At 36.6% G+C, this 27923-nt stretch overlaps 2 protein-coding genes across 4 annotated transcripts in view; one reads left to right on the top strand and one right to left on the bottom strand.

Moving 5' to 3' along the window:
• The first annotated feature begins 330 nt into the window (after positions 1–330).
• Positions 331–27923, top strand: part of LOC145668260 (kelch repeat and BTB domain-containing protein 12-like) — a 134042-nt gene continuing 106449 nt past the window's right edge. Inside the window, exon 1 of one of the 2 annotated variants that reach the window (XM_081735954.1) lies at positions 331–493. In XM_081735954.1, coding sequence (XP_081592080.1) covers positions 414–493 — 80 coding nt within the window. In that variant the 5' untranslated portion in view covers positions 331–413. The remainder of the gene's footprint in view (positions 494–27923) is intronic. The other variant, XM_081735956.1, reaches the window with a different exon arrangement.
• LOC145668259 (uncharacterized) overlaps positions 6527–27923 on the bottom strand; it is a 29980-nt gene continuing 8583 nt past the window's right edge. For both annotated transcript variants that reach the window (XM_081735953.1, XM_081735952.1), the window contains exons 2-6: positions 19547–19780; positions 18173–18587; positions 15758–15942; positions 8961–9126; positions 6527–7017 (exon numbers count right to left, since the gene is read on the bottom strand). In XM_081735953.1, the coding sequence (XP_081592079.1) occupies positions 6527–7017; positions 8961–9126; positions 15758–15942; positions 18173–18587; positions 19547–19780 (1491 nt within the window). The remainder of the gene's footprint in view (positions 7018–8960; positions 9127–15757; positions 15943–18172; positions 18588–19546; positions 19781–27923) is intronic.

Raw genomic sequence — 27923 nt, 5'->3', positions numbered from 1 at the left:
CTGCTGAAGGAATCTCCAAACCTCAAAGCACTCGCCTTGTTTTCACCTGTTTATATTTATGAAGTGTTTAATTACTTAAAAGTCTCGAATAGGAGTACACTGAGAAAAAAAAAATGTAGGTGGCATACTTAAAAACGTAGGTTACATTCGTAATTCCTGTAGTTTCTGGACTTAACGTACAACCGTAAATAACATCCTGCAGCAAACGTATAGCTGAGAAAGCATGTATTATACGCACTGTCTGCATAAGTGCAATGACGTCATTCGTGTGACGTCATCTGCAGTAACAAGTATATACGGAGGTGATATCTAGCTTTGTGACGTCAGGACCATATACAGCGTATTAGTTAATAATGATGACACACGCTGACTCTCAGGACAGAGCATAATTTCAGTAGTATGTATTATACGCTATGTACGTATGTTTCTTGCGTTCAACCCCGAGACAGCATCTATATTGTACTTATGCACCGTACGTACGACTAGATACAGTGTAAGTATTGTACGTATGTATTATACAGATTTTCCTTATGTCGCACACAGCTTGTCCAGATACAGCATACAGAATATCCGTATGCACCATACAGAGTGCATATATGTAGCTTACAGACTGTCTGCATGCAGCATATAGATGATACGTACGTCGCGTACAGGTTGGCCATATGTAATTTATGGATTGGGTGTATGTAGCTTATAGGTTGTTTGTCTGAAGTATACGGATTTTACGTATGTCGCATACGTATTGCCTTTTTGTAATATACGGATTGGACGTATGCAGTATATAGATTATACGTATGTTTCTTGCGTTCAACCCCAAGACAGCATCTATATTGTACTTATGCACCGTACGTACGACTAGATACAGTATACGTATTGTACGTATGTATTATACAGATTTTCCTTATGTCACACAGCTTGTCCAGATACAGCGTACAGAATATCCGTATGCACCATACAGAGTGCACATATGTAGCTTACAGACTGACTGTGCATGCAGCATATAGATGATACGTACGTCGCGTACAGGTTGGCCATATGTAATGTATGGATTGGGTGTATGTAGCTTACAGATTGTCTATATGAAATATACGGAATTTACTTATATCGCATACGTATTAGCCTGTTGTAATATATGGATTGGACATATGCAGGATCTAGATTGTACATATATTGCACCATTATTGAAGTGCTGCAACATACTGCAAAAATGCACTTTGTATTCTTACTGTAATGTCACCTACTGTTTTACTCTGTATGAAAACAAAAATAGCTTAAAATATGGTTGATCTTTGTGCTAACGATAATAAAATTAACAACACTTTTCAAATCTTAGTTTGGAGCAGTGAAACAGACCAGAGAAATGTACTTACCTACAGGGTGTCCTATAAGTATGGACTTCCTGCTAATTCGTTGGAAAGCTACTGCGAAGCCGTGTTGAAAAGTGACAAGCGTTAATTTTAGAAATATTTGCACAAAGGAGGTTAACCATGTTAAACTATTTTAGTTTTCATACAGAGTAAATCAATACGTGACCATATTACTGTAAAAAGTTATCATACGTTTTGCAGTAAGTTAGTTGCACCACTTCAATAATAATCCAAAATTCACAACAATGTACAATCCTTTATTCAAACTCAAACAAGATTTACGTACAATCATTTATTAAGCTGCTGTTATCCATTGCTTGTACTATATAGAGACGACTTTACCTCATTCTTTTCCATAATAATATCTTTCAAAATACAGAAGTTATTACCACAAGAGGCCTGAATAGGATTTTTCAGAAACAACTTCTCTGTACATTTTAATTAATAGATAAGTTATTTTTTAAATATAGATATAATTAAAAATATGTGAGCCTAAAACGTATTTGCTCACATGATTCCTACACAATGCTCGCCATTAAAAATGCAACACCAAGAAAGATACAGGGTAGCTGTGCCAAAGTTCCCATTCCGATACCTAATAGTAAGTGTAGAATATGCTTGAATTTACCGCTGTATGACAACGTGGTGACAGCGGAGCAGAACCGGAGCCCAACATTGATAGCCAGAACGGCTGCAACACGGCAAGGCATCGAGAATAGTTTCTCTTGTGGTATGGTAAGCTATGCATCTTCGATCCGATGCCACAACTCCAACTGTAGCTAGAGAAGTTCGCAGGTATGAGAAGCATTATGGAATCATCGATCTGACATGTTTAAGCGACGAGAGGTGGGAGGATCGCGCTGAACAAGAAAGCAGAGCAAGTGTAGTATATCCAGTGAGGTAGTGTAGGGCGTTTTTCTGCAGAAATGAAATATCCGGCAGGACCTGAAAGAAAGGGACTACAATAGAATCCAACACCTTATTAATATACAGTTGACTGGTCAAATGTCCGACAATGCGTAGGAGGCATAAACAGTCACATAATGACATTCTACACCTTAACACTGTGCGCCTGTCCAACGTGGCGAAGCAAAATACAGGCGTCATCCAGCTTAGTGTCACGGGCGAGAGATGTGAATGCCGCCATTGTGATACTGCATACAGAAGCAGGATTCTTTTGGAAAGAAAATATCCAGTCTCTTCATAATCGACTCCATTCTAGTATCCCATACCTACGCTCTGTAATCACTCACGCAACACCACCTTTCGCTTACCATTTAAATATAACTGACTGGTTTTCACTTGCTGTCACTAGATGACGTAACTGGTACTTCTTTGTGGCACTTATAGTAATGAACTATTTAACCTTCCATGCTCCACACACTGTAAATTTGAACTTTCAACGATGTCTTCTTAGTGTTGCATTTTTAATGGAGAACAGTAACGTTCTCATACATCCTTAAAGAAAGAGTGATGATTCTTAAAGTTACGTGTAAGACACAGGTGTTCAGCATATATACGCAAGAATTTAAAACTTACATCAAACTGCATCTTCAAAGTACGAAATAAAGTACAGATTTCAGCAGTAAATGCAACCTTGAATTCAGCCAAATGATAAATAGAAAACTCATGCATACTCAGCATTGTTCGTTGTTGGATACTGCCTATGATTCAGACAATTGTATCTCATTTCATGTCGTTTTCCGCAATTGTTTAATGCCAAGTACCATGCATAAAAGAACGTACGTTAGTCATCACGCTGCATGAGTGAAGTCCTTAAACGCTCCTACTGACCTGCGATGATGACAGCAGTAGAAAAGTTACAAAGTTATGAAACGAACACGGAACATCTAATACAAAGTACAGCAATGTGCAAAGTACCCCTTTCTCATGGCTTGGATAAAGGATAATTCTGGATGTTGATTTGTTCAGAAAGCAAACGATAATTCTTTATTATTTATTTATATTTTATTATACATTTTGTTACAAATCTTCCCAGTTTACACAACTTTACCGTTAAGATTATTACCAATTTCACAAAGAATCTAACAAAATCTCATTTCCTGGAGACATTTACATTACTTCAAAAATTAGATCTGAACACATTGCCCCTACTTGGAATTCGAAAATAATTCACATCTGGTGCCAACAAAAAATAACTTATACATTGACAAACTACACAAGCCAAAATACATTTTCAAATATCCTTGTCCTAAAATTCAAGTATTATACCTGCAGAAAGAATTAGTGTTTCCAAAAAAGATAACCAGGTAAAGAACAAATTAAAGAAATTTTTTATTTCCACAATAATCCGTACTGTGAAGAAAGTTTTTTTTAATAGACGACAAATACAGGGACAATGATTAAAAGGAATCAAAAAACTAAATTAAATCACTGAATAATTTGCACCAATTGTTCTCTAAATAATGCAAAACTTAATAGATGTTAAAGTAAGAATTCGGTAACCGTAATAAAAATGGTGCTGACTATATATCCAGAGGAAGAAAATATTCAACTAAAGTAATATGCAGACACAAGGTAAGTCACTTTCCTTACATATGTGCCCTATAACTTCTACAAGTAGATATGTTTCACTACCTTCTTATTTCTTTTTTCAATAGTTTTCCAAATATCGTATTTTGGATTCCTTCTTAAGTGTGGTCTATTCCAAGTACCATCTTTCCTATTAGTTACTTAAAAATGAACGGTAACTTTATTCTTTTTGTTCATTATAGTATGTAAACTAGTTTATAGGCGATCTAACAGTTACATAGAGACTATGATCGGACATAACTGTAAGTGTGTTTGGTATGTACGTCATCAGATCACTATAACGAAGCCAAACAGATTCATTCTTTTTTGAAACTTTATATGCAAAGAAGTGTAGGTCAAAATCATTAGTTTCGAACAAAGAACATAATAAAAATATTCTTTCATCGTCAGTAACCCATATATCCGTTATTTGGGCAAATATAGGTAAACAGTTTTCAGTGCACAGATCAACAGTAACAACAGAAGAAACGTCTAATTTAACACCTTTAATTCTTACCCAGGCTACAGAATATATCACAGGATTCGATGTCAGAAAAAACTTTTGTTTCAGCAGACTAGTGATGATACTTCCCACTTTTTGCTTTTTTCCACAAATGAAAGAGCACACAGGTTTATTTTTTAAAATCATGTCGTTCAACATTAGTTGGTTTTTCATTGCAATTGTTTTGCATATGTTCACACGGCTCGAAGACGCCCTGGCAGCAATTTTAGAAATTTTATGTTTGGCCTCAAACCTCATTGTCCACACTTGGGTCAAAGGTCCAAACTTAAGAAGCATACTAGGATAGTGTAAAAGAAAATGGAATTTTGGTTTTAGCGAACTTTTAGTAAGGTTGCAATATGTCTCATTAAGATCTGCTATTAAATATGTCAGTTGCTCAGACGTATCATTATAAACCCTCTTATTTAACAACCTATCCAAAATTCTTCGTAACGCTGTATACAAATTCCACACTTCATTTTTTCTTGGAACATAATAGCCAAAAAGTAAACCAAAATACCTAACTAAGGTAACCATTTCAGAAGCAGACGTTCTAAGTTTCAAGTTGGATCCTTCCACTGTTAATGCATTCACAGGCTTGGACGAAGAATCCGGACCGTAATCAAAATTAAACAATCGAGCTTGTACAATATTCAATGGAACTAGTTTCGTCTCTTGAACTAAATAAGTAATAATAAAATTCATTACGTAACGACAACAACCTTCTAAGTAGTCATGTAAAATATCTACTCCTACATTATCAAAAAGTTTAAATCCATTTAAATTAAGGAAAACACATTTCTCCTTTATACCTGTTCTCGACGTATCATTTAAGAGTAAATGTTGCTCATAATTTTCCATGTTTCTCAATGACGTTTTATTTTCATACAACATACTTTGCATCTGCTGTTTGCTACAAGTACAGATTCTACAGTAATAATTTGCCACAAAGTTCTCCACAAAACCCAATATGCCATTTAAGGCTAAATTATCGCCACATAAACACACAACATGAAACTTAATAGCTCCGCTGAAAACATCGGTGGCCACTGATACACCCGTATGATTTAATTCATTGAGTATTTCAATTATTTTTTGGAAAACCATGTTGTTTCCAAATTTGTTTCTGTCAGATGAATGGAACAATGCGAGAAGGAAAATGTGATTCAAAAGGGAAACGTAGTGAGTGGGGAGACAGGGCAACGACAAATAAACTGCACCTAATTTATGAATAGTAGCATGACTACCAAGAGGATTCCCAATCTCAAAATCGTCGAAATACAGTATCATGGGAAGGTGAAGGCAATTTCCTTCACTTGTGTTCAGCGCATCTTTCCAAATTTTCGCCTGCACAATGTTTTCTAAACAGATCGCATCATTTTCTAAATACTTTAAATATTGTAAGGTTTCAAATAAGACTTTATTAATTGAAAAAATTTTTTGAAAAACAGCATTGATAGGTATGAGCTGCATTGTACAAGGTATAGATACAAAACCGACACCATCTCCTGAACGTTTGGACTCCATACGTTGCCCAATTGTAATTTCTATGGGAGCAATGTACGTTTCTAAACGTTCAAAGAATTGAAGACGTTTATATTCTGAACGAAGATCGGTTACACATGCAGCATGTGATGACAACACTTTTTCGAAGCATTCTTGAATGTGTCTTGGAACATTATCTCTACCAACCATATTATAAAAGTGGGTTTCAAGAATATTTTTTGAAGCATGTAAAAAATTATTCAAGTTTTCCACAATGATTTGAATTGCAGAACGAGGAATAAGTGGCATTGCATGCAGTGATGATACAAATTGTGCTATAGCGTTTTCTTTGGTTATTTCATGAACAAAATCTTGCGTGTGTGTAGAAGGCGTATCAGAAAGTACACTATTTAGGTTTGATTGGGAATCAATGACTGATGGGGACGAAGTACATGTTGAATGCACTCTAACTAAGTGTCTTTTAAGAGTAACTCCCGATGAAAAGAGGCGAAAGCACCTTCTTTCGCCGCAACGGAAATCCCTCGTACCAGTAGTTAACTTCCTGCAGTAAATTCTCATGTGCTTTATTAAGTTAGATACTACAGGGAATTTCTTCGCACATCCGTAGCACGTATACATTTTATGTAATAGTTAAGAGGCAAAGATCCGCTAGTAAGTTCCTCACTGCTTGATTTATACGATCGAATTTTGTTTCTATGTTGTAAAATCCTCTCTGTATGACGAGCCAAATATCTGATGCTTCTTCTGGGTATTGAGCACCAACGGATTGAAAAATTTTGAAAGCAACATCTACAGCTTGAATTACACTGTGCATGGAATAATATGTGTGATCCACTACAACATACACTCCCTTGACTTCCGTAAGACTGTCACCAACAAATAACACAAGGGGCTGGAAAGACCGTCCAAGACGTTGGAGTTTGTTCCTTCGGGATTCAACGCACACCTGTACGTCATCTCCTGATGCAACTTGAGTTATGAATCCATCTCTTATTTCTGAGCGCGATGGTTTCCATGTTGTCAATCCTCTCTTCCGTCTGCAGGGCGGAATTCCAATTATGTAAGGAATTAACAGAAGGGCCACTAGACTCCTTGAGTCAGGATCTTGATCTGAAAAGAACAACAGTAGTTATAATCGGGTCGTTCAGTGTGAAAGTAAACTAGAGCTAAATTATAATCGACACTTCTGAGTATTTCAGTTACCGGTAACTGACAAACATTGGTGATAACTAAGAGGGAACTAATTGAAAGATAATTAAGTAAAATCACTATTGAATGATGCGAAGAATAATTTCAGAAATATGAAGATAAGCGACCAGCTGATATTTACTGGTAACACCAGTCATAGTAAAGAAAAATTACATGCTATTATTGTTGGATGTCGAAACATTTTCTCTATTTTTTACCTACTATGACTAATGTGGTTTTATTATTCAATGATTTCAAGCCAAGAGTTCCAATGAGTTATCTTAACACTTAATTAACAACTAGCTTCAAAATATATACCAGTGTATTGTTTAGGTCGAACTAAATCCTAGTATTATTTGACAATATTACAGTAGAGCGTCGATTATCCGAAATAATTGGGGGACATGGGTGTTAGGAAAACTGGTTTGTTCGGATAATCGAACTGTACATGTTTATTTGCCAAAAAGAAGTGTGCTGATTGTTGAAACACAGCGACTGGCGGCTTGGACGGTCAGCAGCGCCTTATGAAGGCCCCATTAGAAGCAATGTTCCGCGAGCGGTGACTCAGTGCGGCGACTACTGTGGGAAACTTGGTTTGGGAGTGAGGGGGATGATGGACGGTAGGGTGAGAGAGTAACAGGTGCGAGCGAGTACACAGTTCGGTTAAGCGGTCGTTCGGTTGACCGACGTTCGGATAATCGACGCTCTACTGTACTTAGTCTATGAACATGTGTGTGAAACTAAGCTATTTTATTACTTGTAAAAGTGAAGGTTCACTACGTTTTCTGTTTCAGTTTTCAGTCTCTTGATTGCATTACGAATTCAGCACATGCAAATGAACACATTTCAGCTCATTATGAACACATTTCAGTCCTAGTTTTAGCTTCAAAAATCCATTCAATATCCAAGTTAGTACTTTCTAAATATATATAAAATTGTCCTTATTTTCTACTCTGCTGATCATGATCGTAAGTTTTCATATATAAATGTTTTATTTACATTTTTGTTTAATGTTCCACGGTAATGCTCATTAGGGTAAAAGACAGAACGGCGGTAAACGAAAGTGAATGTTAAACTAAACTTTTTTGTGCTCTCTCACTGGGAATTGAACTCGAGACCACGTGCATTAAAGACACACACACTAGTCATTAGATCAACGGAGAGGCTCTCGCCAAATAGCTTTGTGGTGAACAAACAGTGTGCGTGGGTTTTCTCGACTTCTCAAACAATTTCACCATTTTGTTCACCACCATTAGTACAGTCTTCTTTAGCCTCGGTGCATAACGTCGGAGCCAATATCAACAGTATTCCTTCAATCAACGAAATTTCATCTGGCATCCAAAGCCTTCCTTAGAATAGAAATAAAGTGACAACGAATTTAATACACGTTCTGTAATATAACAGAACGATTAAACAAATGCCATACAAATATGGAGCAGAAACATAATAAGTGTACATGATAGGGAATAATAACTTTCGCATTTTGTTTAAATTTAAAATGAAACTTCATTCCTTTTCAAAGAATGATAGTTACTGGTCTAGTTGGAAAACTAGTTTATACCGCTGTGGGCCTAACAGTACCTTACCCACTCCGTCTAAGAGAGGAATAATTTTTAAACTCTTGTAAAGTACCCAGATACAAATATATTTCGTACTTATGGAGCCTTTCATGGAAGCCTTTGAACAAAAAAAAAAAAAATAAAAAATAAAAAATACTACCTACTTGTGATATGACCCACTTAAGCTATATTAGAAATACGTAGTGTTAGGACAGAGTGGGTCCAGGTAACATGATTGTCTATGTTCGAAACGCAATTTTCAAAAGTTATACTCTGAAATTCAAATTAAAATTGAATTTGCATTACCTCTAATTTGTCCTATGTAATTTGTAATTTGATGCTTTAATTCTGGATCCCTGGAAGTCTTTATGCGTTCTTCAGCGATATTGATGATTCTATCTCGTACTACCACTATAGTACTGAAGAAACAGTTGTTCTTCTCTGGATAGAGGTACGAAAAATCGTGTAACAGCTGAAAAGAAAATTGTAAACATTAAAACACCAATGGAGCAAAAAATAAATATGTACATACATATGTTCAACCAGCAGCGATACATACACGTACCAGTTGGACAGTCTTACGATTAATTTTTGCAGCTATTTCACAGATATTTTTGTTTATTATGTTAATTAATATGAGACTGAAGGTAATATTTTGCAAGAAATTAATACGTAAGAAATCTATCCACAGGTGCAATGTTGTCCGCCACAAACTTACCCGGGGATCAAACGAAGAACCCATGCACCATAGTTAAGTACTACTGAGCCACCTAACCAAGCAACAAAACAAGTTTTAATCTCAAGACCTGTAAAGCATTACAATCATTGTACATCTTAAAACTTTTATTTACCTTGATTTGCAATGACTTAATGCACTGACTATGGTTTACTTCACTTATTTCATATGTAATTAGCATAATATTTTCTATCGTTTTATGGTTTTTATTGTATTCTATAGGTTTATATTCGTATCATTGAATTACACGACCAAGAGTTGTATTATTGATTTTAGTTCTAAGCACCTTATTAAATATTATTATTATTATTATTAAACAAATTGAGTCACATTTATAAATAATTTATGTCAATTAAAATGTATTAAAATATATTATGACACAAGTACATGGATTTTAGTTCTGTGTGTATGAAGTTATACTTCAGAATACATAAAGAAAATATACCTTTCTCATAATAAGTTAATAAATAATTCTAGTTATACCTCCAATGTGACATTTGTGTCTGTTTAACTGGTTCGTGGAGCAATAGTTGATAATGCAAGTCATTTCTTCATTGAATGATTGAAGTCTCATTTTTTGACGCTTTAATTTCAGGCTACGTCGAAAACTCCAACTCTCACAAATACAATGGAATTGGAAATTAACTCGAAGTAATTTCAGGAGAGAAGAATGTTTCAAATTTCACTAATAGCTGAGGGAGGTTATTTTCATAATATCTTTGCAGGAAGCATTAACAACGTTTCGGATATTGTAGATGGGTTCTTGACCTCTATGATAATTTGACTACCTTATCACTAGCTTCCTGAACAATTTGCGAAAGACATAGTATTACAGTCATGCAAGTTGTTTTAATCCAACAACTTTCGAAAAAAAATTACAGGAAATTCAATACTGTACAAGTATACGAGGAAGCATCAACAAGTTCGTACAATCCCCTAGAATGACGAACTACAACCTCCCTTGGACATGCATTTTATAGTTAGGTCCACGTATGTGAACCATGAACATGGACTAGTTACAACTTTTTCCAGATAAATCATTGAATGTGCGATGATTGGCAAGCTTGAAGCATGAAGGGTCATTAAATTCCTCCATCTGCAGGGGAAATCACGAAAGTAGATTCATGAAGAGATTAAGTCAATGAGGATGAAACCCCATCCTATGAAAGCATCCAAGTGGAAACCAATTCCAAACTTACAAATGACCACCGCGGATGTCTCTAGATCTGGAAGAAACTTTCATGAATGATGCCGCCTTGATGGAGAAAGTTGAGATAATAGAAGACAGGAGGATAACCATTGAAAACGATGCAACGACATTGCGCAAATTTTTCTAAAGATTAGATCGTTGATAATCTAAGTAATTTATGTCTTATTAACGAGGAGCAGAAAGTGCTGAAATTGCGCAAATTTCCGCCGCGACGTTGCCAACAACAGGATTTAAGGAATTGTGTGAAATTTTGCATCGAAATGAAATGTATAAAGCTATTCCTTTATGAGATATATTTTATTGCATTCTAATATTTACAAAGCAACATACTTATTTACAGAAAATTTCATTTTACAGTTTGAATGCTTGAAATTTAAATCCTACAGCTTTTAAAAATGTCATACGTGCCTTCTCATAGTTTCTCTGCGAATTCCTGAACTCAGCATACTTCCTCATGACAAACTCGCTCCTTTTGACTTCTGCTGGTCTTTGGGCCTTTGAAATTCCTTTTAATATGGACGTTATTTTCATGGCAGTTTCCGTTTGGATCTCTAACAAAGCAGAAATCACCGTATGAATATCAGGAGCAGGGAAGTAAAATTGACTATTATAATGTCTGTGAAAAGCTTCTGGTCCATTTGTCGTCCGACGCATCGTGGATGGTATAGACGCCCACATGACAGGTGGATACCTAAAATTAATAAAATAAAAAGATCCTTAGTTCATGCACACAATTATTGACAATTTATATAAAACACTAAAACATTTATAACACTAGATTCAAGAAATATTTATAGTCTTGGTCCGTAATTTGTTTACAACTATCAAAACCTGCATTTTAATCTACGTCTTACATGAAGACAGAAGAAAATTTCACTATAATTAAGTTGCATTGAGAGAAAATACCATATCAGCACAACCATTAATGTTGTGTTCAAACTAGGACAACAGTTTTTGCAGTATTAAGAGTTATTGAAGCATGTGCTACTATAGATGAAATTCAAAAGGAAGCTACTTACTTGCAACCGTCTTCTATGTAGTTTTCTAGGACGTAATCGGAAAATTTATGCCCTGTATCATCCGGCGTCATTGATATTAGTTGAGTAAAGGCATCTGATACTTCTGTTGGATGTAAATATGGCAACCCAAAAAATGCCTTTATCCATGAACCTGTAAGAAAAGCAATAATAATAATAATAATAATAATAATAATAATAATAATAATAATAATAATAATAATAATAATAATAATAATAATAATAATAATTTGTTAGAATAAGCAAGCATTGGGAAAGTAGTGAAATTGATGGATCTTACTGTTGGCTTTATAATTTCTTCATTTCGTACATTATTAGAACAGCAGTTTATTTGCTTTTAAGAATGGTGACTGAATTAAGATTCTTCAGTCAAACAGAATAAGATTCTATTTTCAACTGTATTCTGTATTAATATATAACAAAACAAAGTCCACATGGTATTATTAAATTAATAATAAAGAATAATAGACCATAATAATATCAATAATACCTAGTTCAGATTTTGGATCCATATATGCTTGTCGCAGATCATTGTCGGCTTGAATCCTCCGCCACCATGTTTGTCCCAAATGGAATCTGCAGCCACGAATGTCACAATTTGGAAACACATTCTTGATGGCTTCGTGAGCAGCTGTTTCAAAATCAACGTAATTGAAAATGTTCTGTGTGCATAGATATGGATTATGGGTCTACCTGAAATAATATTCACGACCAGCTGCATCTTCAGAAAGTGTCAATACGATGGGTGCCACGACTGCTCATATCATTCCAGAAGAGAGGTCGTGGCGACGCTGCAAAGAAATGTTGCATCGCTGGGAGTGGATGAAAAGGACCTTCTAGGCAGACTAATAACAATGGATGATAGCTAGGTTTATCTTTATGATCCAGAAGCAAAAAAAAAATGAGCAAACAATGGAAACACCCCCCCTTCCAACCCTTAAAAAGGCAAGAACACAGAAGTCGGCCGCCAAAGTGATGCTTTTAGTTTTCTGAGACTGAAGGGGTCATCACGAGATTACCTACGACAGGGACTAACTATTACCTATTATTCCCATCTCCTGACTAAGTCACGGGAGGAATTGAAGAAACGTCGTGGATTGGTCACACAAGGGGTTCTACTGTTGGCAGACAATGTACCAGCTCGTGTCAATGAAGGCAGTGGAATTAGGATATGAAAGGTTGACCCACCAAAGTGACCTTTCTCTTCTCTCACATGAAGCGTCCACTCAGAGAATGTTATTTTGATAGTAGGAATGACGTTATTTCTGAGGAACCATGGTTTCAAAGCCAAACTGCAGACTTTTACAAAACAAGCTTACGGCAAGTGCAGAACCGCTGGCAAAATGTGTCGCTAGGCACAGTGACTATATAGAAAGGTACTAATACCATCCTGTTGGCAGTTCTCCTGAGTGGATTTCTTTTAGGGGATTAGGTGATTGCAGTTCTCCTGAGTGAACTTTGACACACCCTCGGCATACAGTAACAGGGATAAAAAGTTCAATAATGTCTTACAATAGGTAAACGTTTACGTGACAGCTTTCACCTTGACAAGGCACATTCGTGTGCCGCGACACACTAGTTGCTGAACACTGCCCTAGATGAATTTAGAATCGTATAATCATCGTATTTTGATAAACATCTTAAAATACTGACAAGGAAGAGTCACGCAGTGTCTCCGCTGAGATCCAAACGAGACAATTGTGTTTGCATTTGATATGTTATAACTAGATGAATCCCAAAGTTATACGTGCCACCGGGCGGAATATCGTGAGTTACAACATATTTTGTAATGTAAGAACTAAAAAAAAAAAAAAAAAAAAAAAAAAACCTGGCAGAATAGTTTGAACCGAGTCATTCGTTCGGAAACGGTTGGGTAAGTGGAAACCTCGGCCAACACGTATCCCATTATTTTTAACGACAAACTTTTTGGGGTAAAAAACTGTCTCAGGATCCCCAGCAGGGTCCCAGACGGGGTCCAACTCAATTTTCAAATGGCAAGGGGGGTTAAGTTGCACATCGTTTGAAAGCTGTTGTAAAATGTAAGAAAATGAAGCAAATCTCGACTCTCTACGACAACCCTGTGCAAAATGGCGACGGGTCAAAGTGTAAACAAAAACTTAATTAAAAAGGCCATGGTCACCCCTATAAATTCGAAACGGTGAGACAAATGTGAAAATAAAAAAGGGAGTTGGCATTATTTTCAAAGTACAACGATTTAAGTTAAAACGTCTTGTCCCAGGGCCCCCACATGGTTCCAGATGGGGTCCAACTAAAAAGTTTCAAATGGCAAGAGAGGTAGCACATCGTTTGAAAGCTCTTCTTAAGTGAAAGAAGATGGAGCGCGTCTCGACTTTCTACGATAACCCTGTCCAAAATGCGGAAGGTCAAAACGTAAACAAAAGCTTAATTGAAAATCTGTGGCCACCTTTAATCCAAGATGGTTGCTTAAAACCTATATCAAAAGGATAAGCATACCAAACTGCTGAAGCTAGGAAAACCAAATTTGGCATGGATGTTCGTTAGTATGTGACGAAAATATACGAAATGTTCAAAAACGCGACTTCTTGAGTTCAAAATACCGCACTATGTATCGAACGTATGTCCAGCTCACACCACTTTTGTTGGAGAAGCGAAATGTGGTATTTACGTTTATGGTTAATAGTAGATATCCACAAAATATCAAAAAGTATAATCTGTAATCCAATATGGCTGCCAGCGTGAAAAATGAGTTTGTATATAAATATGTTATTTCTTGGAATACTGTGACCAAACCAACAAAGTTTGACGCAGCTCGATGTAATGAAATGACTTACACATGGTTTGGTACTACTCGCCAATCTTGCAAATGATTTTTTTTTTTTTTTTTTTTTTTTTTTGTATATTTGACATTGCTTGAAGTATTGCGATCAAACCAACGAATGACATACAAACGTTACCATCACGAATACGTTACAATAGAGCCCCCAACCTATTGGTGCAGCAAGTCCTTTATGCGTGAACTACGTATGACAAAATTAGAAAAATATCCGAAGGTATTCAACTTTTGTTTAGCAGTATGAGTAGGAAGTCAGAGTTGTGTGTTCATTGCATATTCGTTATATTCAAGTAAATGATGTCGAGAGAACCGTGACGAACGTGCATTAAGAACAAAACATGTGTGTTGTTACCGAATGAAATAATAGTTGAAGTGAATACAAATTCAATTCTTTAGTCTTCCTATTGTTTCTAAATACATAATAGAGAAAAAAAGAGATTTAAATTTGTACTGTTATGAATGACACAGGTTTTAAGTGGCCATCTTGGATTCAAGGTCAATTAAACTTTTGTTGACATTTTGACTCGCCGCAATTTTGGACAGGATTGTCGTAGAAAGTCGAGACTTGCTCCATCTACTTTCATTTAACAAGATCTTGCAAACGATGAGCTACTTAACCCGTCTTGCCATTTGAAACCTTTTAGTTGGACCACACCTGGGACCCTGTGGGGACCCTGGGACAAGACGTTTTAACTTAAATTGTTGTACTTTGAAAATAATGCCAACTCCCTTTTTTATTTTCACATTTGTCTCACCGTTTCGAATTTATAGGGGTGACCATGGACTTTTCAATTAAGTTTTTGTTTATACTTTGACCCTCCGCCATTTTGCACAGGATTGTCGTAGAGAGTCGAGACTTCCTGCATTTTCTTTCATTTTACAACAGCTTTCAAAAAATGTGCAACTTAACCCCCCTTGCCATTTGAAAATTTTGAGTTGGACCCCGTCTGGGACCCTGCGAGGACCTCGGGGCAAACATTTTTATCAGAAACAAATGTGTCCTTGAAAATGATGGGATACGTATTGTCCGAGATTTCCATTTACCCAAAAGTTTCCAAACAAATGACTCGGTTCAAACTATTCTTCCAGGTTTCTAGCTTTTTATATTACAAAATATGTTGTAACTCACGACATTCCGCCCGGTGGCACGTATAAATTTGGGGTTCATCTAGTTATAACATATCAAATGCAAACACAATTGTCTCGTTCGGATCTCAGCGGAGCCACTGCGTGATCCTTCCTTGTGAGAGTTGGGGACGCCCAATATCGATTAATTTCTCATATATAAAAACGTACAACACTTACTAACTGAAATCCTTGAGGTTGTTTTAGGGCAGGATATTTGTTAAAATAGTCCACGACAGTTCCTGCACCATCTTTGACTTCTCGCATGCGATTGAGGACTGTGTCGTTCCAATTTATTTCAACTAGTGCCCATGGATCGATACTGTTCTGAAGCCACTGAACTTTTTCATCTACAATCGGCTTATCTAGAAAAGAAAATACACAGTATAAATGACTAAAATATAAAGATAAGGAACTGTACGGTCTACTGGAGTTGACTGGTATTTCAAATATTTCCAGTATTCTGACCGAAAAATGTTCAGAGAACTATGGTGAACCAAAACAAAGTGAGTGCCACATACGACTGTATGCTATGGTATTGAATGGCCTGTAAAATGTTACACAAGCAGTCTGTAATAGAAAATCAAACTAGTGGACTAAAACAATAACCAGAAGAGTTTTCTGGACCTTTTTTCCACTCAGAATGCCTTTCAATCCACTTTTTAAGCGTGTTGGCCCTCCACTCCCCACAGCAAACTCTTTTCTCAGCTAGTTCACCGTATTACATATTTTTACAGTCTCATTACATTTGTACAGAAACAGTGTCAAGACCAACTAATTACAAATATCAGAGAGTAACGTGTTTAATGGTCACATTTAGATGTGCTACTGTCTTGATACTGCAAAAATATTACATGAATGTAAACTGTATATAAAATAACTTCGAAATAGCTTTCTTGAAGTAGCTAGGTTTCTGATTAGGTTACCAGTTATCTCTATCACTACCTACACCCAGATGAAGGGGTTGCCATCTTGAAGCGTCTCAAAAGGAATTTATTTTCCAATATTACACAATTTTCAATATATTTTCACTATTTTCGTTATCGATATAAATTTCCAGTTGCTTTCTAGTATTGCAAGTATCAGTAAATACCCTGTATACTGTAGCTCGAAAACTGAAGAGGCCGCAGTAGCTCAGGGGTAGAGCATTCATCTTCTGTCCGTGAGTCCCAAGTTCAACCAAGTTCGCACCTAGTGGGCTTTGTGTTAAACAAACACTGAAGAGTTCTCCAGCTTCCTACCACTTTCTTCACTTCCCCATTTCATTCATTCTTATTAGTACAGTCTCTCTCAGCCTATGACAACTGTGGAACGTAAAAAAATATTTCACTTTTGAAGATTGCAGTCAAAAACTGAGCTGAACAACGAATTCTCTCAACATCCGAAAAGCCTCATTAAACATCTTAGTACTACTAATTAAGCAGACGTTTATATCAGTTATATCTAGTTTACAAAAAAGTACTGAAGCTAACATGTCTTCTATCAGGTATGCCGCAAAGCCCAGCGGCATATTATGTTGTACCTCTAAAAATTGAACAGGGAAAAACCTATAGCACAAGTGAAGAAGTAATCGATACTACTAACTACATTCTAAATCCTGTCATTTAAATTATAAAAATGATTTTAGTCATTAACACAGTGTTTATTTTGTGTGCTGTTATGCTCAAAACACCATTTCTTACTTTCGAAAAATATTGTTTTTCCTGTAATTGATTAGTAGTGATTAGTTAAAAGTGTAAAGCGAAATCCAGTAACTATTTATTGATCGAGTGATCCATATCTAATCATATTTTCAGATAGAGTGACATACAAAGTTAGATGCCAAATCCGCCTGACATTGCTATTACAAGTTTATCAATCACTGATTAGAGTTGAATTTTAATAAAGCTTATTTCCCTACACCTGTAGATAATACGAAGTTTTAAAACTAATTTTATCGTACGTCATTAGTTTAGATACGTCAGTAAAAGTAGTTTATGCAATAATTCACCTGAGTAGGCTTCACGGTATAAAAACCAGTAATACTGTTTAGTACCTGTGGGTAAGAAGTGTGCGTATGTGCCGCTGGTGTGGATATCCGCGTTCGATTTCTGGCGTAAGTTCATGCGGTTCGGATCCTACTTTAAACTGTAGGTCCAAGTCTCATATAGCTCCGCTGCTGAACGGTACGCTAAACTGAAATAAAACCAAAAAGCTCCAACTATACCTGGTTTGCACGTTCTATGATTTATCATGGAAGTCATTTATTCTTTAATATTTTAATGATTGGTGTAATATCATTAAGTACTCACTGCATGCAATTTAATAACATTTAGAATATGTTCGCGTTTCTAATGTCTTGTTACCATGGGAAGAGAATAGCTTCGTCATTTCGTTCAGTATGTATTCGTTGACAGAAAATAAAGAGTATTAATATGTAAATCTAGTACCCAAAACCCATGTCCTTTTAAACTACAAGCTCTGTATGAGCCCTTTCCAGGACTAATTATTAAGTGTCATAATATGCTTGCTTTCATGTAACTGAAATTACTTTACATACTATCTAAACTACATACTAGCATGAAACGAAAGCTAGTAAATGTAAGACCTATATACCTTCATTTTCTTCCTCTACTGTTAGTACTGAAGATAAATTCGAAGACGTAGAACGCCTGGATGGACAACTCTGAGGTGAGGTGGGATCTTTTAACTCCCGAAGTTTCCTTCTCCGTGTAATGTAAGCTTCGTATAATATTCCGCTAGCATTTCTCTTCGTCTGATATCGTGTTGCAGGTAGCGACGCTGTATAATAAAGAGATGCAGCTTCCTTAGGAAATAGGTCTACAATTTGCTTTGCCAAGGTTGTGAAGTCAGACATCTGGATTTTTCTGTATGGGTTTTCAAAGAGGATGTGCTTAATCAAAAGCCGTCCTACTTCTTTTCGCTGACTTCCGCGCAACAATCCATTGTTGTGTGTTGATGAATTTATTATTGCCTTTCCATCAAGTGTTTCGTTCAGAACATTAAAGACCTGAAACAAAAGATCCGAAAACATTTTCAGTGTGCACTCACTGGATGTCCTTAAGGAAACAATGTATTTGAGATTAAATAGACAATATGTTCATTTCTTCATATACAGCATGAGAACAGGAAGGTCGTCCTGTTCCTTCCTAATCTGAAGGACCACAGACACCTTTCTAACACATTAATTATTATTATTATTATTATTATTATTATTATTATTATTATTATTATTATTATTATTATTATTATTATTATTATTATTTTGTTTTTAGCAATGTATCGTTTTTTCCCTTCAAATGGTGAAGCAACATTTGCACAGAAGGAATCTTTACATCCTTTCCCTTTGTTCTTTTTGTATTTTAAGAAGACAGAACATGGCAAGATTTTGCACTGTTAAGTTACATGGTTGCTACTCTCAAATTTTCTACTGATCGTGGTCATATGTGGCACCAATTGAGTGATGCCATTAAGGAGAAGTGTGTATGAAATGAACTATGAGTCGTAACATTCACTTGTAAACTCATTACGTTACCTGAAACAAACCCCAGATATCAAAAATATGTATATGAAGGGAGGAAGCAAGTCCCAGAAAAAGTCCTAGATATGAAAACTGTACATTTAAAAAATAACTAAAAGAAGTTAAATGCTCGGCATTGGTAAGTGTAATTTGTAAATGTAGAGTGAGGGTAAATAATAGTATACAAAGACAAACCTTTGATAGGATAGTGTAACTAAAGTGAACATAATGAGTGAAGAATGTGGAGGGACAAACTATAAACTTACATATATATAAATGAAAAGCATAAAGAATTTAATTACAATTAGTAAAAGTATGAATTAAAATGTGTATCCCAATATCCATCTACTTTTGAAACTTGTAACTTAGATTTTTTTATCCAATCCTAAGATAAATATAGCAACAATAAGCAAAATAGTAAAGGAAATATCTATGGTATTGATACTTACATATGAAGGGTCAAAAGGCTTCCAACAATTTCCATATATCTGGGATTGACTTCCGTCTAAATTGGAGAGGGCTTTATTTACATCCTCGTTATGTCCTTCTGCTTCGTAAGTATCTTCAATTTGTCGTCTTTCTACAAGGTCGTTGTCTGTTGCACTTTTAGCTCCTGTCGCTCTTAGAACAGCATCAGATATATCCACTAAGCAGTGTCCATCATTATAGGAATGAACAGAAACCTTACGGAAATTAAACATTTCCATGTTCAATAAAAGATCTACGTTAATGAAAATATTTCATTTATTATTGATTATACTTCAGTTACACACCAGTTCAGCTCTGATCTTAACATCATACAAGCAACCTAACATTACCTATACAAAACCCCTAGACGTGGGTCTCAGTTCACAATACGCTGCCTGAAGTGGGCCAGTAACCAGATGAGAAACCTGTTAGTGTCGTCTAGAATTAAAGTTTCCCTTTATTTCCGAAAATGAAATGAAATCTAAGTTTTACATCCCACGCGTATGCCGGTTGGACTAAAGAAGACTGTGATGAGAGATGAGTGAAATGGTGGAATGAAGAAATTGGGAGGAAACTGGAGAACCCCGAGAAAATCCACGAGCACGATGTTTGTCCACAACAAAGCCCACACGGCGCGAGCTGGGATCAAACAACGGACCCCAAGTACCGAAGGTGAACGCTCTACCACTGAACCACCGCGCCTCCTTTATTTCTGAGATCCGTAAAGCTGCTGTGACTGCCCCAGTTACCTATCGCCTCTGATTACTTATCCATTAATTTGTATGATTTAGTTAAATTTGATTTAAATTTGAAATCGGCATAGCCGTCCGCATGACATACTTCTAAAAGTGTCCCCCTGGACTTAATGTGTATCGCCCGTTCCACATTCAATGAAATTATATCCTTATAGATTTTAAAAAGAATGGTAAACTTTTGATACATCTTGTATATTATACAAAATAGTTCTATCAATAGTAAAGTCGAAAACACGTAATATGGTTCGATGTTTCGAAGTAAACCTAATTGGTCCCTTTGAGAAGGACACTTCACTTGTTGAAGTTTAGTATCTTCTTCAGTAGCAAGGGTATAGGAGACATGAACCTAGGAGTGATAGAACCCGAATCACCATTTTATGTATACTCTGCCAGCGAGAATCAAAGCTGTCACCAAGTGTACATAAGCGCGCGCGCAATAACCATTAAACCAGTAGATAGTGCTATGTGAGGTTTCAAAGCCTCAGATGTATATCCGCATAGTGATTTACAGTCCATTTTGAACAACGGAAATGGTCTATTAAACGCCATCTTTACACGAAGCTGGATCGAGCCATAGATGGAGTGGGTTAGTGAGTCGTCGGTCAAGTGGGTGAAGATTTGTGAGTACATTAGTAGGTCGTGGGTCATCAGGACGTGACCCACTGTGACCCACCACCCACCGTGACCCACCATTTTCTTCCTTTTTCATTAGTTTCTATTTATTACCTGAGATGAGTATAAGTGAAAAGGAACTTCAGCCACGTTTGGATATTTGTAATTGTAATAATGGCACTAGGACTTACTACTTGGCATTCGAGACAAGCTGTGTAATTTTAGAAGAACTGACTATTGGAATAAATATATTTTTAATCACCTGTAATATATGAATTATATACAAATTGAACATCTCAGGAGCCGTTAAACTTACTGAGAGCTGAAATTCAGTATATTAACTATTAAACAGAGCGTGTCCTAGCATCTTTTGAAATTATCTTTTAATGGGGATCGGCTACTATATGTAGGAAACTGGTAGTTGGTTGATATGTGAAAATGAAATGAAATTTTAAGATTACGTCCCACGGTTATGCCGGTTAGGCTAAAGGAGATGGTGATTATGAAAAATGAATAAAATGGTGGAATGAAGAAAGTGGGAGGAAACGGGAGAACCCCGAGAAAACCCACGCACACGGTGTTTGTCCACCACAAAGTTCACTGGGCGGGGGCTGGGATCGAACCCGGGACCCCAAGCACCAGAGGTGAACGCTCTACCACTGAGCCACCGCGGCCCCTTGGTTGATATGTAAAAATAATTGAAAACGATCGATATTAGTTGAGAAATAGAGAAACAATTATTGAAAAACAAGAACTGCAGCGCTCCGCAATCTATATCCATTGCTTTCTATTATAATAATTGCTGAAGCTTACGTTTATAATATTGAGCGTTCAGAAACTAGGCAATCTAACCATAAAATTAAGAAAACAAGACAAAATATTTACTTTAAGCTTAATTACATGGAAATTTTAAATTTGTACGGCATGCTTAATTATATGGAAAATTTTACTCTGTTTCGTATTTTCCTTTACGTTGGTCTACTTTACCTTGATTTAAGACTCAACTTTCATTCTATTTTTCACTGAAAAGTATCTAATTCAACAAAGAAATAATTGTATATGATAAATTGAAATTCACCGTATGACCAACACTTGACAATTTTATATCAAAGGTCAGGTCCATCGGTATTGTAACAGAGCGATACTTCAACGATTGACCAAACTCAAACTCGTAGAAATTCAAACTTCGATTAGTGAATTTCAAAGTCTTGTTTTATTACAAGTGTAATCTTAGTAAAGTCAATGGAGACGAGACTGTGGATTATGAGGCAGAGTTAATGACAATGGGTCACGATGGGTGGTGGCTCAACTTTTCATTGACGCACACAATCTCTGGATCGAGCTATTCTTCCCACGCACCAACGAGTTCTGTCAGTTTTCGAACGCCTTAATACTCCTATAAGAAAATTTCTATTTTCAAACAGGGTACTGGTAAACTTGACAGGCGAATCGTCTGGCTAACTATAAATTAGATATGTTGGAATGAAATTGAGCGTGAATTACAACATGTGTATTTCCACTTTAGGGCGCAACAATGGGCAAGTTAAGCAAGAAGCATGGTATTGTATTTTCTTCCTTTTTTACATTCATTTAACACTATTACAATGCATCTGAAGTGGACAGATCTTTATATATAGGCTAAACATAAAAGTAAAAGAAATAGCAATAATGTAAATTACACACACAAGGTTAAATTTAGTTACATTTTTCACATTATATCTTAAATTTTGTATGATACCATCATTAAAATAGTTAAGAGTAATTACTACTTTGCAGAGTACGTAGAAACCATTTTATACTATATATTTATTTATTTATTTATTTATTTATTTATTTATTGTAGTGCTAAAAGCAAGTAATGGCACTGATTTACTGTAGATCATGTACAATCTTAATGTAATTAGCAATTCATATTCCCTTACCGAACCACCAATATTCGCTGTTCATTTGTTTTCGCTGGGTTTCGAAGTCGTGGGCTAATATAGGACTTACAAATAGGTGTATTTCATTTGATTTATAAATATTATAATCAGAAAGGATCGGAATATATGATTAAGTTGTTGAAAAGGAAAATTCAAAGAGCAATTCAAGATAAGGGAGAATCTTAGTTACATGAAAAGTGAAACATACACCGACCTATGCTTTATCTAGCGTAGGTATTGTTCGGAACCAAAAATGTGGATTTCATATCCATGCAATTAGGTTGAGAGTGGAAGTGACGAAATTACTTGACTCATCCATCAAAATTTCGGAAAGTGCACACTCCTGCGCCGTAGGCGCAAACTCCACGAGCTAATTTTCTGCCTTCGCTCCCTACAATGATCAAAGAGTAACTAAGCTAATCCTCATCCCAACATACCTACTATTAGTGAGAGATTACTAATTAGTAAGATTTAAGACATTAAGTGGTGCTTTATGCTGAGAAAATTTTTATAGTCATATCTCGCATGCCCCCCCCTCAGCTTCATCTACACACGTATTGCAAACGGAATACAGTAGACTCTAGAATATCCGGGCTAATGTGGCGGAAGGGCAGGCCGGATAACAAAAAAGCCGGATAGGCCGGAGTACAGCCTACATTAAGCATACCTCAAGAACAATTGACGTATACAGTACCGTACAGTTATAAGCAGGAATAACGGAAGCGTACTGTATTGATGTCCATTGCACATTGACGAAACAAGAACAAGGAGCAGAACGCTGCTCTTTTCCTGTCAACTTTTATTTTGCACATGACACGTAGGAGGATCGTAGCAAACGCCTGCTTCCAATGTCTTGGCAATGTTGCCAATGCAACGCCTTGCCTTCCTCATTTAATTACGATACAAGAAAACTAGGCTGGATAGTACCGAAGTCGAATAGTCGTGAGCCGGATACTCAGGAGTCTACTGTACATGTCAACTCCCTTAATTGGCATAGTTCGTTAAGTCAGTGGTTTTAACTAGTGTGTTCCGAAATTTTAGACATCACGAAGCATTTAGTTAGTTAAAATCTATTTGGAGACATTACCAGTTAACGCCTCCAGAAGCATCAACACTTAAGATTTTAGTACTACATAGTCGGTACTTTATAGAAACTTATAGGTCTTCACTAATATAGTCTATATTATTAATACAAAATATGCATTTATTCCGTTAACTCCGTGCCGTGTTTCTGACAATGAATTACGAATAGGTTAGGTTAGTTCAAGTTTGGTTTGGTTTAGTTTAGTTCACTTAGTAGGCCTACCTTGGTTTGGGGAGACTTGGCTTATCGGAAATTAACCTAAAAACAAGTATACCGTGATGTCGTTGGAGTTTAGTCAAGAAGGTTGCGAACCATTACCTTAAGTAAGCAAAACTTGTAATCGGTTGTGGGAATAGGATACGGTGACAAATTAGATTTTGGAACGAAAATCATCAAAATTAAAAACTGAAAGAAAAAATCTCAAAGTCGCGAAATAAATACACAAGATTGTTGCATCTTAATGACGTAATCCCTTACATTCAGAAACGTAATAGATCTCACACTCAGGGTGGAGTGTATACCTACTAAAATTTCTAGCATTGCGTCACTGATTACTATTTCATTTCAACGATCTCCTACAAAACTTATACTTTATACTCCATTATCTCAATATTCAAAGAAGTATTTTTAATCTGCCTTTTAAAACTAAAATAATACGTAAATATTAAAAACTCAGAATTCTGTAAATATATAAGGTAAGTTGGCGAGGGAGATCGGGGTTCGTTTTCTGGTGTGAACAAATGTGATTCAGATTTCACGTTAAAAATGTAGGTCCATATTTCATATAGCCTTGCTGCTAGAACGGACGCTAAAGTGAATAATAAATTCAGAAAATTCTTCTACTACTTTGTGGCATAAAAAAGAGAAAACTATGCTCTTAACCTTAAATGAAATATAAGGGAATGAATTATACTAGCTCCATCACAGAGAAAACGCAACCTTCCCAGATGACCTAATGGGTAGCACATGTTATGTTGCACGTGATCCCTGCTTCGATCACTTTCACAATCACTCACTTTCATTAATCATCCGTCACCGTTAGTCTAAAGTGTATAATCCTGGGACGTTAAGATAAACTGATTTAACAGAAAAAATGAAATGAAATCTTTGAGTTTTACGTTCCACGGTTATGCCGGTTAGGCTAAAAGAGACTGTGATGATGGGTAATGAATGAAATGGTGGAATGAAGAAAGTGTGAGGAAACGGGAGAACCCCGAGAAAACCCACGCACACGGTGTTTGTCCACCACAAAGTTCACTTGGCGGGGGCTGGGATCGAACCCGGGACCCCAAGCACCAGAGGTGAGCGCTCTACCACTGAGCCAGCGCGACCCATGATTTAACAGAGAAAATACATATATTGTACATTATAATTACATTACATTACCAATCTTTCGCAATTAATAAACCACAAGTCATTACACAAGCGTGGTTGGTTCGAAGTTTAGCATCCAATTCAAGTCCGAGGCTATCTGAGACTTGGTTCTAGATCTTTAACGTGGAATACGCACCACATGAGCTTCCAGAAGATTCGAATGAACGGGAGGATGAGGAAGATTTCCCCTCTCCAAGTAATTTAATAGTGTTCACTCTAAAGATAAACCGTATATAACTCTATAACTCTCAATCTTTGTCGTTGCAGGGCACTAGTTTGAAGTGAGGTGATCGTGAACAAAAATTGACCTGATGAGAGAGCATTTTCGTATTATGATTTATTACGATATTCGGCAAGGGTTAACACAACAACAATGTGTTCGTCAGATAACTGCTACTTTTCCTGATGAAGCCCCATCTCAGACAATTTACAGGTGGTTTCAGGAATTCACGTGTGGTCAGCTCAGCCTGACTGATGGAGATTGTGCAGGTAGTCCATCGACAGTCATTGTGCCCAAAAACGTTGCTGCTGTTCGTGAAATTATGAACACTGATTGGCATGTGACTTATCGCGAAATTCAGGAAATCTTAGGCATTGTAATGAGCCAAATACAAATAATATTGCACTATTATTTACGTGTAAAAAAACTTTGCACTCGTTGGATCCCACACAATTTAAGTCGCGCACAAAAGACGCCCGTGTAAAGTGGTGCAAAGTTATAACGAAACTGTTCAAGTCTGGATCATCTAATTCGGTGTTTAACATTGGAGCAGGTAATGAAACTTGGATATATACGTACGAACCGGAAACAAAGCGACAATCTGCTGTGTGGGTGTTCCGCGAGAACCTAAACCAATCAAAGTTGTTCATGCACACCGTGCCTCCAAACAAACGATTGCATAAGTTTTTGGTAAATCAGGTCATATTGCAACTGTACCATTGGAGAATTGCAGAACAGTCAATGCAGAATGGTACACAACCATATGTCTATCAGAAGTACTGAATGTGAGCAAACAGTTCAACCGTCGTATCATTCTGCACACGACTATACGAGCTCGCACACAGCAGCTGCCATAAATGATTTTCTGGACCAGGAAAGTGAAGTCATGACATCCGGCTTATTTCCCTGATTTAGTTCCCAGTGATTTCTTTTTGTTCCCAACAATAAAGAACATGTTGCGTGGGAAGCGCTTTTGCACCTCCAGAAGAAGCCATCGAGACATACAAACTGCAGGTTTCACAGATACCAACCTCGGAGTGGCATACCTGTTTCAAGATTTGGTTCTATCGCATGAAAATGCACTGCTATTCATGGGGAGTACTTTCAAAAGCAATAAAAAATTGCACTTTCATGTTCTTGCGTTCTATCATTTTCCCGAAACTTTCAGTGCAACCCTCGTATTGCATCACTGAGATATAAATAGCTTTGATTGTATATCTAGAAAAGTCACCCTCTCGTAAGAAGCTTCATTTGAACCCTTCGAGTTACTGCACTCCCCACCTGGATACAACAGGGTAAACGTAGTCTCAAGCAGGCCCGAAACCAGCCACATATGTTTAGAGGGACCATGAATATATTAGGAAGGGGGGCAAGTCATCAAAACTTCTCTTACAAATATCTAAATTGTGTTTTCTGTATTGAGGTCTGGAGGGGCCATGAAAAGTTTAGGGGGCAGTTGCCCACTAGCCTCTCCCTCTACTTACGGGCCTGGCCTCAAAACAAAACACTAGAATGTGCGCAACTGGGGATCAAAACACAAACGGAATAGGAGAAATAATTCAAGTGAATCAAAGCCTAGCATAGCGAGTTTTTGCGTATTAGTTGCTTTGTTAATACCTAATTCCTTCTAGAAATAGTGAAACAATACTATGAAGAAAAACTAATAACCGAATGAATCTCAAGGAACCGGAATAATTTCCGACTGATTAAACTAGTTATAAATTCTATAACTTACTGTTCCGTTGAAGGTCTCAACTCCAGCAAGTAGACCTACACAAAACCAAAACTAGGGAATTAAAAATTATTTTTCTTTTTTCATATCGCACAGCTACGACCTTAGGCCAAAAGAGACTGACAATTAATAGAAGTGAACGCGTTTATGGAAGTAATTTGTTTCCACTCTCCCACCGAGAATCGGACGAGGGGCCACGTTTAGCAAGGCCACACGGAAATCACTAGACCAGTGGGGAAGACTACTAAAATACAAAGTAACAATATATTTAATGTAAAGTAGAAATCAAATTAGTGTAAAGAATTGAGAAGGAATCTTATTCTAAATGCCAACAGGGTATATAGTATGCTATTTAACGCAGTTTATCTGAAATCGTGAACTGTACACACCAATATCACGGAACGATTTTTATGACAGTGCCCTTAAACTATACCAACTAAAGAAGTAGACCCAATTATCTTCGTGACATTAGGGAATGCAGGCAGGCGCATTAGCCCAGGTTGGGCACAGCTATAAAGAAAACGCATGGAAACAAAGTAAAACATCTTTCAGTTTTACGTCCCGCTTGTAACCAGAGTCTGATCTAGAAGGTAAAAACTGGGGGGGGGGGGTGCCAGAACCCAAACTATGGTAGGTATATCATGAGTTTACTATAAACT

This window comes from Thermobia domestica, chromosome 13, assembly GCF_964235325.1.
Source record: "Thermobia domestica chromosome 13, izTheDome1.hap1.1, whole genome shotgun sequence".
Taxonomy (NCBI): domain Eukaryota; kingdom Metazoa; phylum Arthropoda; class Insecta; order Zygentoma; family Lepismatidae; genus Thermobia; species Thermobia domestica.
The sequence above is the reverse complement of the archived record's forward strand: the minus strand, read 5'-3'. Positions and strand labels throughout refer to the sequence as shown.